Raw genomic sequence first — 16,434 nt, forward strand, 5'->3', positions numbered from 1 at the left:
CGGTCGATGGGGAAAGGGTGACAATAGAACCCAGGACTCGCGGCTGCCTTCGAGGGCTCCACGCACCTCACGACCCGGCCTCTTCCTACTGGCCCACAGCCCAGCCTCCCCCTCCCTGTGCACGGAATCCGGAAAGAAGTCCTATACGACTTCAGTCCACAGCGGAAGGGTCGTTTCGATCCTGGCACCGCGCTGCCTCCTGCCTCCTGCCTCCCCCCTTTATGCCCCCTTCCCTCCAGGTTTCCAGGAGGGAGTTGGCGGGAGGCGTCGCCCCGCACCCCCCGCCGCAGACCCGGCCCCCTCCCCCGCGCCGCCCGGTCCCGGTCCCCATTACAGCGCGTGGGCGGCGATCCAGCAGGAGGAGGCGCAGATCCACAGGCCGAAGGAGATGCAGACGCGGTGGCGGGCGAAGCAGCGGTCCAGGTAGTCCCAGTCCCAGAGCGCGGGCGCGGGGCTGGCCGCCTCCCCCATGGCTCGCTGGCTCCGCCCGGCCCGGGCCCCAGCCTCCCGCGTGGCCCCGCCGGGGCGCAGCCTCCGCGCGCCCCCTTCCCCCGGCCCGGTGCCCCCGCGGCGGCGGCGGCGGCCCCGGCCCAGTGCACGACCGCGGCCGGGAGACCGGCGCTGGCGGCGGCGGCGGCGGAGGCGCGAGGGAAAAGTTTCCGGGACCGCGCGGCTCCCCACCCGGCGCGCTATTGTCGGGGGTCGGCGGGCCGGAGGCCGCCCCCCAGCGGCGGGAGCTGGGAGCGGCCTCGGCACAAAGGCTGCGGCCCCAGCCCCCGCTCCCCGACAGCGGTGGCGGCGCCGCTCGCAGACCCCTTGCGGTCTCCCGGCGGCCAGGGCCGAATACCGTGACCTGCCCGGCCACGGTAAGGCGCTTTGTCCGCCCATTAGTGCGCCCCATTTTCTGAGCCGAACAGTACACATGCTTCGCGCCTGACGCAGCTCTTGGGTGCTGGGGATCCCGGGCGTGAGCGGCTGGTCTGATCCTTAAAAAGGTACAAAAGAAAGGGGGCGGGGGGGGGGGCGGCAGAAGGATACAGCCCCCTCCCCCCACAACGCATCTTCTCCCACTCTCTGGTCTGAAGGCGTCAACGGCACCCTCCACCCCCACTCTAGTCGCCCAAGCCGGACTTCCAGAAGTCACCCTAGAAGATGCCCCCAGGAGGCCAGTGGTCTTGGCCGTCATGCTGTCCCATCCAGCCACGTTGCCACACAGTCCTGGCAGGCAGAGCTGTTCTTGAAAACAAGCTATTATAATTTTAAAATGTCCTTGTTGATTTTAGTAAGTTTGCTTAAAAAAGGTGACCCCGTCATTTCGTTATTTTCGTTGTTAAAAACAGCAGTTTTCTTGAGATCTCATTCATATACCATAAAATTCACCCTGTTAACGTGTACAGTGTTTTAGTGTATCCAGAGTTGTGCTACCACCACCGCTGTCTAATTTTACATTTTCATCACTTGTTAAAAAAGCAAGTACTCATTAGCGGTTAACTTTCTTCTCCACACTCCCAGCCCTGGGCAACCACAAATCTACCTTAGGATTCTACGGACTTGCCTGTTGTGGAAAATTCCTTATTAATGCAATCCCATCCAATAGGTGAACTTTTTGTGATGAGCTTTTTTCACCTAGCATAATGGTTTTATTTCTAATTTTTTAAATGTTTTTATTTATTTTTGAGACAGAGAGAGACAGAGCATGAACGGGGGAGGGGCAGAGAGAGAGGGAGACACAGGATCGGAAGCAGGCTCCAGGCTCTGAGCCACCAGCCCAGAGCCCGATGCGGGGCTCGAACTCACGGACCGTAAGATCATGACCTGAGCCGAAGTCGGCCGCTTAACCGACTGAGCCACCCAGGCGCCCCCAGACTGTTCTTCTAAAGGGGCTACATTATTTTACTGTTTCATTTATTTTTAAAGTTATGACCGCTTTTGGTCATGAAACATAATTTGTCAGACATTGTCAGACGAGGAGCTGGGGACACGTTTTTGAGAAAAACAGACAAGTCCCTGCCTTCATTGAGCTAACAGTCCAGTAGGAGAGAGAGTGACACTGAACAAGCAAAAGAACGAGTAAAGGTAAAATTAAAATAGGTTATTCGACAAAAGGGGCCAAAATTAAAATGTAAAAATGATGATAAGATAAAGTAATACAAAATGAATACCAGCGAAGACAAGATTGAAAGGTTAAAATAAAAGCGGAAAAATACAGGGGCGCCTGGGTGGCTCAGTCGGTTGAGCGTCCGACTTCGGCTCAGGTCGCGATCTCACGGTCCGTGGGTTCGAGCTCCACGTCAGGCTCTGGGCTGATGGCTCAGAGCCTGGAGCCTGCTTCTGATTCTGTGTCTCCCTCTCTCTCTGCCCCTCCCCCTTTCATGCTCTGTCTCTGTCCCAAAAATAAATAAAAGTTAAAAAATTTTTTTTTTTTTTTAAAAAAAGGGGGAAAAATACAGTAGCCAAGTGTCTCATAGATGATAACCAAGTACCCTGAAGTCCCTGCCTGCTGATTCTTTGTGGGTTCTTCTAGCCGACCTGTGGATACTGACCTGTGACTGCCCAGCTCCCCGGTTTCTCTAGTGACGTTGCCTACTTACTATTCTGGAAAGATAATCCATCGCACTAACTATCTCGCTGAAATGAGGACACACCTTCCCCGTCTCATGTCACCCTCTCCCCAGGCCCTAGGCAGGGCTACCTTATGCTCTGTTTTGTTGAGACTTAAAGATACCGCCATTTAATTTGATTCACTTATGATGACTTTCCTCTCCCTCAGGCTCAGTATAAGCCCTTGGAGGTTGGACCCAATTTAAAAATGGCTTCATTCTGGGGCGCCTGGGTGGCTCAGTCGGTCAAGCGTCCAACTTTGGCTCAGGTCATGATCTCGTGGTTCGTGAGTTCGAGCCCCGCGTCGGGCTCTGTGCTGTCAGTGTGGAGCCCACTTCGAATCCTCGGTCCCTCTCTCTCTGCCTCTCATGCTCTCTCTTTCCCTCAAAAATAAACATCAAAAAACAAAATAAATGAAAAATTGCTTCATTCCTCCCACCACACCCTGGACCAGGTTTATGCACCTCGACAGCTTTTCCTCAGAGTGGTTAGTTCTCAGCCTTTGCGGTGAACTCAGAGAATTTGAGGAAGACCTCGTCCCTGAAAAATATGAACATGTATGCACCCCCACACAGTGTTCATACAATTTTTAGGAATTTATAGTCTCTGAAATTCAACTGTGGATTTCGTGGAGGGCTAGACCCCAGAATAAACCCCCTAGTTTAAGCATTTAAATCCTGAGCCCCCTCCCAAAGCAGTTGGAAGGGGTGTGGTCCATAGATCATGGACCATGGTTTCAGGATCGCTCTGACTGCCTGTCAAAAACCAGCCCGGCGAAATCCAACTCTCTGGGCGTGTGTCCTTGGAATCTGCATGGATTCATTTCTTGTGGCTGCTCTAACAAATTACCACAAATTTAGCAGCTTAAAATAAGCGAAATGTATTCTCTCCCTATTCTGAAATCACGTTCGCTGGACCACGGTCAAGGTGGCTGCAGGGCTGTATCCCTTCCGGGGACCCCAGAAGGGGAATCTCTTCATTGTCTCTCTTTATCCAGCGTCTGGTGGCTTCCAGTACTACCTGCCTGGCAGCCGCGTCACTTAATCTCTTCCTCTCGTGGTCACATTTCCCTCTTGTCTTGTGTGTGTGAAATCTCCCTCTGTCTCTTTCCTATAAAGACGGCCCTTGTGACCTGCGCAGGTAATTTATGTTACGCACCCCATCTCAAGATCCTTAATCACGTCTGTGAAGAGTTCGGATGTCACAGAAGGTGACATTTATAGGTTCCAGGGATTAAGACCTTGTATTTTGGGGGGCCATCATTCAGCCTACTAAACTGCCTTCCCGCAAGCTTCCTGTGAGATTCATACGAGGAACACGGGCTTGTGGAGACGGCCCTTGGTGGCTTGGACAAGTGTGGGGAGCCATTGCCAGTCACTGGACACATTGGCTCAGAGAAAAATGCAATGGGAAGAATGGGCGCTTCGGAGCCCGCAAGTCGAACTGCAGTTCTCACTCTGCCTCCTCGCAGCTGTGACTTGGGGCAAAGCATGGGTCCTCTGCAACTGTGTATTCTTACCTGTCAAGTGGGGATGATAGTGCCTCTGTCAGGGCAACTGGGATTAGTAGAAACCCTGGAGGTGAAGCATCTGGAAGTTATTATTGCTGTTGTCTTTCCTGGGAAGAACCTCTGATCCACTAAAAAAAAAATAATAATAATAATAATGGTTCAAAGAAAATATGAATAGCTAATGGCGTGGAGACACAGAGCTCGGGTCTTGGTTCTCTTCTCTTTACCGGACGCCTGAAGCATCTGAACTTCTAGCTTTAAATACCGCCCCTGTGCCTGTGCCTCCCGAGTATCTATCTCCAGATCAGACCTCCTTCCCAGACTTTAGATTCATATACGCAGCTGCCTATTCGACATCTCCACTCGCATGTCCGATTGAACACGTCTACAACCAGACTCGTGATTTTCCCTCCCGAGGCGCCTCCACCTGCTGTCCTCCCTGCCCAGGCTGCCTCTGTGTCCTGGTCCTATAGGGGACAGGCACAAGCCCCTGGGCCTGTGCTCCTCCTCAACCAGGGCACCCCTTACAGTGTGGCAGGTGTTGTCTTTCAACCCCGCTGTGAGAGTCTTCAGCCGGGGCTGCTGAGCTCAGATCTGTACCCCAGCACCTGACTCACTGCCTAGCACGTAATAAGGAACATAGTTACCGAATGAATTGATTTTTAGATAGGCTGTAAAAAGGTACAGTGCCCTTCTGTAGTGAGAGCATGTTTACAAAGCTTTGGTGGCCCCTACCATTGTGTGTGTCTGTAGGGGGGGTGTTGGGAGGGCTTTCAAGAAACCCACGAGCTGGGCTTTGGAGAACAAGTTTGCTTTTGGCAATTAGTGCGGCAGCAATCTTGGAAAGCTGTCCTGGCGGCAGGAAGACGCTGGCTGGCGGATGCCTGCAAATGGCAGAGGTCCTGCAGCGAGGGAGGATGTGGGGCGAGAGAGGCAGGCTGCCGGCACCCACCAGCTCTTCATCCGGTGGGGAACACTCAGGATTGTATGTGCTAATCTACTCCCCTCCCTCCTGGAGTTAGGACCCCTCCCAAATTCTGCCAGGACCTTCCAAAGGGCTTTTTCCGTGGTCGGCCCTCGGGAAGTGAATCAGTTCCTTTAGCAGGCTCCTCTGAGGCTTGGTGGCTGCCCCACCCCAACGCTAAAGCTAAAGTTTCTTTGGCCATGGTTCAGAGTTTGCCAAGAAGAAAAGCTAACAGGAGGGCCACAGCTCGTAGGCATTTCCTGTTGGCAGAGGCACTGAGCCCACAGGCATTGTCCTGAAGAAGGAAGGGCTGATCAGCCTGGCCTGTCCTTGTGGGAGCCTGCTGGCCAACCATGGCCCTAGGTCCCGGCCACCTGGGGGCACAGACCAGCAGCTCAACAGCTTTTGCTTCTGAGGACACGCTACCTCCTGCCAATGTTCTTATAAAATGTGTTATTTAGAGGAAGGGTTTGTGGCTACTACTCAACTGGTAACATTAAAAAAGGCTCTATGCCAGTTTGATTTACCTGCTGTAAGTATAGAGAAATCAATTCTTTGAGAATGCATTTTGAAATAATGGCATTTCCAAATCTGAATCAATCCCATTGTGGACATGTTGGATTATCATGAGAGAAGCAGGTGGTAGGACTGGTGGGGTCCTGGGTTCGTTCTATCTTCTATCTACCTATCTATCTACCCACCTAGTTAATCATCTATGTATCCATCCATCCACCCACCCATCCATCATCTAAGTTTATTTAGAGAGAGAGAGAAAGAGAGAGCGAGCACACACACGAGGGGCAGAGAGAATCCCAAGCAGGCTCCTTGCTGTCAGCACAGAGGTCCTGGGTTCTATTTAAAACTCTATCATCAGCTTACTGTTTGATCTTGTGAGAGTTTCTTTACCTTTTTCACCCTCGAATGCTTCATTAATAACATCCTATTGCTGAAAGCAACTTACTTCACAATGCTAGAAGTTGGGTGAGGGCTAATGGAATGCACAGATGTTGAAATGTTACATCAAGGAAAGCCCTATTTTTTTTTTTTTCCCCACATAATCTTTACCCCCAACGTGGGGCTGGAACTTGGGACACATAGTTGCATGCTCTCCTGACTGAGCCAGCCAGGCGGACCAGGCTACTCACCTTTTAAAAAGCCAATTAAATAGAATTCAGTACTTGAATACTTGCATTGAAATAATTAGTTAAAAGAAATGTGTGTTCTCACCACAGTTTACAATTCACAAGGAAATCGGCATCCTGCCAAGTTCCATGCGGGCCAGTAAGGGAGCTGGATTAACCTGCTTCCCCAAAGCCAGCCAAGACAGAGTAAAGACAGGAGCTTGTGGTCCCTATTTGATTCTAATCTCCCAGTACAGTTCTGTCTGTTCTCCTGAATGGCTCCTGAGCCCTTCTGGAATTTAACTGTCTACTTCTATGACCCCTCCCCACTCCCTACTGTTTATTTTGAAAATTTTCAAAACCACAAAAAGGTGAAAACCACCTAGGACCTACCTACCTACCTACCCACCTAACACCAGCCGCAGACATTTTGCCACATTTGTTTTGTCCCTTGCTCCGGTGGAACCACTGGAGGTGGCAGCTGTGACACCTTACCCCCAGTGCCTCAGCATGTATCTCCAGCAGTGTTCTCGACCTCGCCACACTTCTGTTACACTGATACAATGCTATCACCTGTGTAATCCATGGTAAAATTTACTCAGCCGCTCCAAGAATGTCAAATATATAGAGTGTGTATGTGTGTTTCTGGTTCAGGGTTCATTCATTTAGTTGTGTCTCTTTAGTCCCGGTCCCTTGTGTTCTGTAATGTTCCAAATCTGGAATTGTCTAATTGGTTTCTTATGATTAGATTGAGCCGAAATGTTTCTGCAAAAGCAGCACAGGGTTATCCTGTGGACTTCCTGTTGCACCACATCAGGCGGTGCAGAACATACTGGCATAGCACTGGTGACAGAGTTTGGTGACTTGTTTAAGGTAGTGTCTGTTGGATCGCTCCATTGTAAAAGGCACTTTCCCTTGGCATTGAATAAAGCGGCGGGTGATACTTTAAAAGGGGGCCACTATCCCACCCCCCAAGGACCTTTCCGTCAGTGGTCTCAGCGCTTTGCTGGAATCCATGATTTTGTTGATGGTTCCAAAATGGTGATTCCGTCATCCCTTCTACGTTGTTTCATTGAGGTGCTTTTGTTTAAAAGTTGCCCTGCCTCTCCTTATTTAGAGTACTACTATGGATTCAAGAATCCTTTAAAAAAAAAAAAACAAAAAACTCAGTGCCTTACAATTCACACGAAAGATGGTGTTTTAATACTTTTAGTAACCTGCTTTAGAAGTAGCCAAGATGTAGAAGTTATAAATATGAAATCTACCCTTCTTCCCCCACTCTCCTGAAAAACTCCCACCATTCTGACCTTTGATTGTTGGGTCAGGAAGGAGTTAAAAGTCCTGACTGTTAGCAGTGAACTTCTGAAGTTGTCACTAGCCACATTTTAAGTGCTTGGCTGTAGTTAACTACAGGATAGCACAGATTATAGATTTATTTGCATTGTAGTAGTAAGTTCTATTTGACCACACTATTATGGTATCCATGGCAGCGCTATTTTTAAAAATCAAAACCCTTTGGAGAGTAATGTTGTCAGTGTAGGTTCATTGTTTTGTTTTTACATTTTTTTTTGAAGTTTATTCATTTTGGGGAGCGGGGGGAAGGGCAGAGAGAGAGAGGGAGACACAGAATCCGAAGCAGGCTCCAGGCTCTGAGCTGTCAGCACTGAGCCCAGCGCGGGGCTCGAACTCACAAACTGTGAGATCGTGACCTGAGCCGAAGTCGGATGCTTGACCCACTGAGCCACCCAGACGCCCCGGTGTAGGTTCATGTTAACAAATGCACCGCTGTGTGGGGGATGCTGAGGGTGAAGGAGGCTGTGCATACGTGGGGACTGGGGAATATGGGAACTCTCTATGCTTTCTGCTCAATTTTGCTGCGAACTTAAAACTGTTCTACAAAATACGGTTTGTTAATGTAAGAAACCACAAACCTGCAAAACGTCTACATGTCCATCAATAATAGAACAGATAAATGGTGACATATTCACACCACAGAATACCCTACAGCGGTGACAATGATTTATTTATCAAATGCAAGACTGTGGACGGACCTCACCACGTTGGATTAAAGAAGCCAGATACATGAGTACACGCTGTAGATTTTTTTTTAACAATTTTTTTAAAGATTTTTATTTTTAGTAATCGCGGCACTCAACGTGGGGCTTGAACTCAAACCCCGAGATCAAGAGTTGTACCCTCCACCTACCGAGCCTGCTTACATATCATACGGTAGAGTCTGCTTACGTATCATACAAAACGTGGTGAAAAGGTGAGAACAGCGGTAGCCCTTGGGGTGGTCAGTCTTTGCTGAAAGGAGGTACAAAGTGCTAACCGTGTTCTCAGTCAAGGTGCCGGTTGCATCAGTATGTTGGTGAAAGTCAGCTATCTATACTCTCACAGTTGTGTTCTTTCTGTATACGTATCACACTTCAACAGAACACTTATGTATTCAGTGTTCTGTGCACTGGGCACTCTTCACTTACATAATGCCCTTCGCTTTTGGATTGCTCAGAATTGTTGTTTTCCCTTCATATTGGAGCCTTTGATAGCAAGTTCTTTCCTGTGTGGCCCTCTCTTCACCCTCAGTTGGTCTATGGTGTGTTGAACAGAACAGACAACAAACTGTTAGGCGTGGACATTCTGAATGATTTTCCTCACTGCTCCACAAGGACTTTAGAGGGGTGGCATTAGGTCGATTTCTGGCTTGTGGCCACATTTCCCAGTTTGCCCGCCAAGAAAACCTATATTGCTATTGATGTCTTGACAGAAACCTCCACTTCCTCCTAACTTCCTGAAAAGGAGACGGAGGACAGATGTATAGCAGGTTCTACTTTAAAAGGGCAGTATATTTCTTGTAATAAAATGCTGGGGGAAAAATTTCAAAACAATAAAGTGATCATGCTAATGGCCGGAACTTGTAAGTCTACCGTACTCCTCGCTACAAGGGTGAGGATACTTAAAAACAGACACCCTCCGGGGTGTCCTAGTTTGGGTTCTTCAGACTCTAAGCAGAGGACTTAGATTTAGTTAATCTGGGAGGCAACCCCCTGAAGCAGAAGTGAGGGAGTGGACAGTGAGGGAAGGGAGGAGGGCAGCGGGCGAGTTAGTGAGATGATTTCCATGAAGGATCTAGTGTGGAAAATGTACAGTGTATGCACCAAGTGACAGGGAAGCTGGGGCACTTAGCACCCAGCCCCCATTCTTGACCAGTTGGGGGTTGCTCCGGGGGTTGTTAAATCCCCAGCCCGTCTAGATTGCCCTGTGTGCACAGCGAGCAGGCTCCTGTGGTGCAGGAGAAAGGAACGCAGGAAATACAGGGTTTGCAGAGGAAGGGCTCGCACAGGAACCGTCCCCTGGGGCTGCAGGTGAACTCAAAGTGGCTAAGGGATGGAGGGGTGTGGAGCATCTACACAGAGAGACATCTCTTACCAGAAATATTTGCTAGAAGATGGAGTCGGATGCTCTTCACAACTGTTGCACATTCATGAAGGTTAAATACCAAAGGCATACATCCAGAAATAAGCCCTCACATTTATGTTCAATTCTCGACAAAGGTGCTGAAACAATTCAGTGGGTAAACACTAGTCTTTTCAACAAACTGCTCTGGGGCTACTGGATGCCACATGCAAAAGAATGAAGTTGGTCCATCTTCTACCTCACACCAGATATGAAAACTTAGACCAGAGACCTAAACGTAAGAGCTAAAACTCTGAAACCCTTGGAAGGAAACACGGGGGTAAATCTTAATAACCTTGGATCTGCCAATAGTTTCTTAAATTTAACACCAAAAGCACAAGCAACCAAAGAAAAAAATGGATCCATATGGACTTCACCAGAATTAAAACTGTGCTTCAAAGGCACTGTCAGAAAATGAAAAGACAACCCACTGAATGGCAGAAAACATTTGCAAATTACACATCTGCTAAGGGACCTGTACCTAGAGTGTACAAACAACTTTTATAACTCAGTAACAAGATAAATAACTCCATTAAAGAATGGACAGAGGGGATGCCTGGGTGGCTCAGTCGGTTAAGCGTCCAACTTTGGCTCAGGTCATGATCTCATGGTCCATGAGTTCGAGCCCCGCGTTGGGCTGTGCACTGACCGCTCAGAGCCTGGACCCTGCTTTGGATTCTGTGTCTCCCTCTCTCTGCCTCTCCCCTGCTTGTGCTCTGTCTCTCTCGCTCTCAAAAATAAACATTAAAAAAAATTAAAAAATAAAAGAAATCCTCATTTAAAAAAAAAAAAAAAGAATGGACAAAAGATCTGAATAGACATTTTCCCAAAGATCTACAAGTGGGCAATAAGCACATGAGAAGATGCTCGTCATTTGGCATCAAGGGAATGTAAATCAAAACCATGACATATCGCTTTATACCCACTAGGATGGCCAAAACATAAAAAGACAGTAAGACAGTAACGTGTGTTGACAGAACTACGGAGAAACTAGAACCTTTATACACCGTTGATGGAAAATGTAAAATGGTACACCCATTCTGAAAATCAGTATGGTAGCTACTCAAAGGTTAAATATATTGCAATTCCACTCCTAGATATATACTTAAGAATTAAAAACCACACAAAAACCTGTACACAAACGTTCACAGCAGCACTGTATTCATGATAGACAGTAGGTGGAAACCAAATGCCTTTTAACTGATGAATGAATAAACAAAATGTGGTATATCCATTCAGTGGAATGTATTATTTGGCAACAAAAAGCAATGAAATACTGAGAGATGTTAGAGCATGGATGAACCTTGAAGACATCAGGCTAAGTGAAAGCCAGTCACGAAAGGTCACATAGCTTGATTCCTTTATTATGAACATATAGAATAGGCAAATCCATATATAAAGTAGATTAGGGTTTGCTTATGGCTGGGGGGGTGGGGATTGGGAGGATTGGGGGCCACTGGCTAAAGGGTCTTGGGTTTTTTGTGGCAGTAATGTACAACCGGTTGTGGTGATGGTTATATAACTCTGAATATACTAAGAACCGCTGAATTGTATCCTTTAAAACTGGTGAACTTGCATGGTATGTGAATATCTCAATAAAACTGTTACAAAAATAATCAGGAACGTGAAGCATATGTAATTACTTTTTCTAAGAAGTCTCATGTTTTAGCTATTACACTATCATTAAAGCAAAACTTATTCAAAATCAGTACATGCTCTGTCCATTCAGCATGGAAGTTTCTCCCAGACAACCGTGCCTGTTCTTCAGTGAATGGAACAAAGTAGGCTTTAACATGCTGATGCATGTTCCTCTTCTTCCATGGGCTTTTCAGACTGTCCCTTTCCTCAGATCAAAGGGAAGAACTAGAAGTAGATTGTTGCAGATGGATGAACACAACCGCGGAACCTCTCTAGCTCTGCCTCAGGCTTGATCTGGAATAACCTTTCACCCGATATTCAAATGAAGAACTAGAACACTAATTCCTTACCTGTTTATAAACTCTTCCTTGGCTTACCCACCGCTTTTGAGCAAACCTCCAGAATCCCCTTACAGGCTCTAAGGCCGTGTGATGGCTCTTGCTAACTTCCTGCATCAGGGCCCTACTCCTGCTGTCCCCGGTTTCCAGTGCCTTTCCTGCCACACAGAAGGTGCTATCTGTTGAATAAACCAGTATATATTTTTTATTCCCCAGGTGGAACACATTTTCAAATAGATCTTAAATATACTCTGGCCACATCGGGCAAGGCTTAACGGCAAAACTGTGGACGAACCGCGAGTCTGTCATCTTCTGATACATTTCACAAGACTGTTCATGGGCATGTGCATTTTTCTGGAGAAGGCATCCATAATGTCCGTTAGATTTCCAAAAACATCTATCACACAACACAAGGAAAGGATCTGAGTTAAGGGAATAATGAGGCTCATAGAAAAAGGGAGACAAAAGTAAAGTGAGAGGCTAAAACAGGAATGGTACTATAAAAGGTAAACCGTCCTTGTCTCACTCTTGATGGTCCTAAGTACTAAGGAGATCAGGCATCTATACCTAAAACAAAAACTAGCTGATCATCTGCCCATTTCCTCATGCCTGTGGTGAGCTTTAGAAAAACACACACTACCTTCTATAGTAGTGGCTCATGTTGACAGGGATCTTCAATAGAAGGTTGGGCTCTCTGAGGCTTTTAAAAACTACATCTGCTAGCCCCCTCACTCCAAGACCTGATGTGCCTTCTGCAATACCAGGGGACTGCTGGGTATGCATGTGAGGTTGAGAATCAGTAACCTATATAATGTTCTCAAAAGAATCCATCTAAAATCCCAGTCATGCTTTGGCAAATTGCAACTGTTTAAAGAATGCGAAATGTCCAAATGGCAGTGTATCTACTAAACCAATAAAATGTCTGTTAGTGACCATTTAATTTTATTTATTTATTTATTTTTTAAAAAACCCAACTTACAAATTAGTATGCATGTGTATTTGTTTACACAAACATTCAATCATTCATTCCCCCATCTCAAATTCAGCCTTCTACAGGACAGTTTCTGGGGCTCCAAGATGACTGTGTTAGACTCGGTGCTCCACGGAGCCCCTGCGTCTTGATACTGGCTGTCTGGTGTGGCTGCGTGCCACAAGAAGCAGGGTCCATTTCACAGCATCACGGCCAAGAGCAGCTTCTGTTTCTTCTCCAGGTGCACAACGCAGATGCCATTTCCACTGCAGCCCAAGTTCACGTATCTAGGTGCTTATAGAGTCTACGAGTTTTCTCTTTTTTATTTCTGTTGCCATGTTTTTTCCAGGCCTTCCCAGCCCTGCTCTCAGAGCTCACAGCAGCTGTAGTCACCAGGCCACTCCCTGGCTTGTAGCCCATCACAGCCTGGACTCCTTTGGTCAAAGCTCTCACGTTTTCCTAGGAAGTGAAGACAGCAGTATGGGAGATGTAAGCACAGTATTATTTATGGAGAACTCCAAGACAGAGGACTTCCACCCCCTTCACTGCTCCTCTCTCTACCCATTCTTAAGTTTCTCTGCATTGTCTTGAGTGCATTCTCTTTGTCCTTCACTTTGCGTAGTCCCATCGCTTCAAATACTATCTGTAGCTAGCCACTGAGCAAGCACTCCCTTTGCCTTCCTCATCTACCACATACAGCCAGCCAGTAAGTTCTGTGGGCTCCAGGCTCTAGCATTTGGTGTACCTATCCACTGTTCTCCACCACCCTGTTCTAGTCCCGGTATTCATTAGCTTTCACTGGAACACTGCAACACTCCCCACTTCTACTAGAGTTTAACAATCACGTACCTCTCTTTCCTCACAAACCTCTGATGGCTCCCTGTAGCCTGGGGAACCAAGTTCATATTCCCTCAGCGGGTACACAAGACCACTTACAACATGGGCTCCTTATTGACAGAATCCACACTCCCATCTTTTTATGCCTTTGTTCACGCTACTCCCTCTCTGCCTGGAGAATCGCCCTCACCACTCCTTCCAACCAGTACATTTATATTTGCCCTTAGAGTCCAGCTTAGATATCACCTCCTGTCTGTGGCGTTCACTCACCTACTCTCCTCCCGGCCCCAAGGGGGAACTGCTCCCCAGTCTGGGTTCACAAAGTACCTGACTTATACTTCTGCCCTAGACCTAACGTGTCACGTTACTTGTTAACTTGCCCATCTCCCCTTAGCTAGAATGTGATCTCCCTGAAAACAGTAATTATGTTTTCTTCCTTTTGATATCCTAGGTCCTAGTGTAGTATCCACATGTAATAGTGCTCAAAAAAGTTTCTGTAAACTTGTGATTTTATTTAAGTAGAGCAAAATGAAACAAAAAACTGAACAATTAAGTTTACTTAGTAAAAATAAAATTAATCCCATACGATTCTGCAAGTGCAAAGCAGTATTTCATGATTGTCTTAATAGAAGTAGGTCCAAGGAAGAACCTATGATCTTTCTGCCTATCAGTAAATTTCCTCCTAAATATTGGCAGACTTGGAAATAATTCAAACCAGGAGCCACAACAATCAAGTTCTAGCCCAGCCTTGCCATTTAAGACAAGTATCCTTGAATAAGTCACTTTGCCTCCTTAAGCCTCAATGGCCCCAGTGGTGGATAGCACTATCTGCTTGGCCTGTGTGAGGCACACAAATAAAGCATCATATAAATACAGAAAGAAATCACTCTGGATACAGATGACACCCCCTCCCCCTACCACCCTTTTATGGCTGTAGTAGTCACAAAAGGATTTAAAAAATATATTAAGTACAGTTATAGGATTTAACTGTTCTGCATATAAGTTTTCTTTATTTTCTTATGTTACAAAATCTTTTTTAAATGTTTATTTTTGGGAGGGAGAGATAGAGAGTGCATGTGAGTGGGGGAGGGGCAGACAGTGAGGGAGACAGGATCCGAAGCAGGCTGCTCGTGGACAGCAGAGAGCTCGATGTAGGGCTTGAACTCATGAACCGTGAGATCATGACCTGAGCCGAAGGTGGACAATTAAATGACCAAGCCACCCAGGTGCTCCTAAATTTGTTGTTTAAAGTGCAGCATATAAACTGTAGCTGTGATGTAAACAATGAAAGTTACTAAAATGTACTGGCTCAGAAAGACCACTAAACAGTAGAAAATATTTGCAAATTATAAATATGATAAAGGTTTTTATCAGAATTTATAAAGAACTCTTACAACTCAACAATAGGTAATTCTCCAAAGAAGATCTACATGTGCCAATGAGCACACAAGATTACCAACATCCTTAGGGAAATCAAAATCAAAATCATGAGATACCACTTCATATAGTAGGATGACTAAAGTAAAAAAACACGGAAAATAAATACCAGTAAGGATATAAGGAAATTAGAGCCCTCATACCCTGACGGTGGGAATGTAAAATGGCACAGACACTTTCCAAAGTCTGGCAGTACCTCAAATGTTAAACATGTGGTTAACACATGACCCGGCAAATCCCACCCCTAATTATATGCCCAAGAGAACTGAAAATCTATGTTCACACAAAAGCTTGTGCATGAATGTTCAGAGCATTATTTATAATAGAAAAGGGGGGATGCTCGGGTGGCTCAGTCGGTCAAGCATCTGACTTCAGGTCACGATCTCATGGTTCATGAGTTAGAGCCCTACGTCGGGCTCTGTGCCGAGAGCTCAGAGCCTGGGACCTGCTTCAGATTCTAGGTCTCCCCCTCTCTCTCTGCCTCTCCCTGGCTCACGCTCTGTCTCTGTCTTTCTCTCAAAAATGAATACACATTAAAAAAAAAACTAAAAAAAAAAAAAAAAAAGTCATTTATCTTATAATAGAAAGGGGAAACAACCCAAATTCCATCTATGAGAAATAAAATGTGACATATCCACTCAATGAAATATTATTTGGCAATAAAAAGGAATAAAGTACTGATAAATGGATGAACCCTGAAGTCATTATGCCAAGTTAAAGAAGCCAGTCAGAAAAGACTACATAGTGGGTGATTTCATCTATATGAAATGTTCAGAATAGGCAAATCTATATAGGAGAAAGCTGATCAGTAGTTGGAAAAGGCTGGGGAGAGTGGGGAACGGTGAGTGACTGATAATGGGTACAACGTTTCTTTCTGGAGCGATGAAAACGTTCTGAAATTATGGTGATGGCTACACAACTCTGAATATACTATAAACTACTGAACTATACTTGCAAAGGGTGGCTTTTACACTATGTGAATGGTTATTTCAATAGAACTGCTATATAATATATGCTGACCAGAAGTTAAAGAAAAACTTTAAAACTTACTTGATGGAAAAAACTTTTGTCAACTACATTTTCAATCTGTTTTGCTTTTTTATTTCCGCCTGGATGTATTTTTAGTTCACCACCATTCGTTTTGTTCTCTAGGAGTCGCTGGTGTTGATGCTGAAAGGTCACAGGGTCTCTTCCAGGAGGAGGATGACAGTACAGAAGTTTACCCTACGAAGACAAGAAGCGTTAACAGCACATCATGTGTTGTCTGTGTTCTCCCAGAAGAAAGAAAAACCCTCAAAGACATCTCCGCCAAGCACCCTCTGACCAGCTTCCTTTTTTTCAATTAAAAAAAAAAAAAAAGTTTATTTATTTAGAGAGAGTAAGAGTGTGAACAGAGGAGGGACACACAGAGAGACACAGAATCCAAAGCAGGCTCTGAGCTGTCAGCAGAGCCTGACGCAGGGCTCAAACCCACGAACCGTGAGATCACGCACTGAGCCGAAGTTGGACGCTTAACCAACAGAGCCACCGAGGTGCCCCTTCCTGCTTTTCGATTAACCAAG

The 16,434-nt window shown here is 46.3% G+C and overlaps 2 protein-coding genes across 7 annotated transcripts in view; both read right to left on the bottom strand.

Moving 5' to 3' along the window:
* Nucleotides 1-698, bottom strand: part of TMEM44 (transmembrane protein 44) — a 36,593-nt gene extending 35,895 nt beyond the window's left edge. For 3 of the 6 annotated variants that reach the window (XR_015240220.1, XM_086675041.1, XM_086675040.1), the window contains exon 1: nt 335-698. Coding sequence is in view for 5 of the 6 variants with exons in the window: in XM_086675041.1 (XP_086531167.1) it covers nt 335-471 (137 nt within the window). In the remaining variant the exon portion in view is untranslated. The remainder of the gene's footprint in view (nt 1-334) is intronic. The other 3 variants (XM_086675039.1, XM_086675037.1, XM_086675038.1) reach the window with 3 other exon arrangements.
* An 11,896-nt stretch (nt 699-12,594) lies between these two features.
* The window catches only part of LSG1 (large 60S subunit nuclear export GTPase 1), a 35,898-nt gene continuing 32,058 nt past the window's right edge, over nt 12,595-16,434 (bottom strand). Inside the window, exons 13-14 of the mRNA XM_086675043.1 lie at nt 15,923-16,096; nt 12,595-13,057 (exon numbers count right to left, since the gene is read on the bottom strand). Coding sequence (XP_086531169.1) covers nt 12,878-13,057; nt 15,923-16,096 — 354 coding nt within the window. The 3' untranslated portion in view covers nt 12,595-12,877. The remainder of the gene's footprint in view (nt 13,058-15,922; nt 16,097-16,434) is intronic.

The sequence above is a fragment of the Puma concolor genome, chromosome C2 (genome assembly GCF_028749965.1).
Source record: "Puma concolor isolate L17-30 chromosome C2, mPumCon1.1.hap2, whole genome shotgun sequence".
Lineage (NCBI taxonomy): Eukaryota > Metazoa > Chordata > Mammalia > Carnivora > Felidae > Puma > Puma concolor.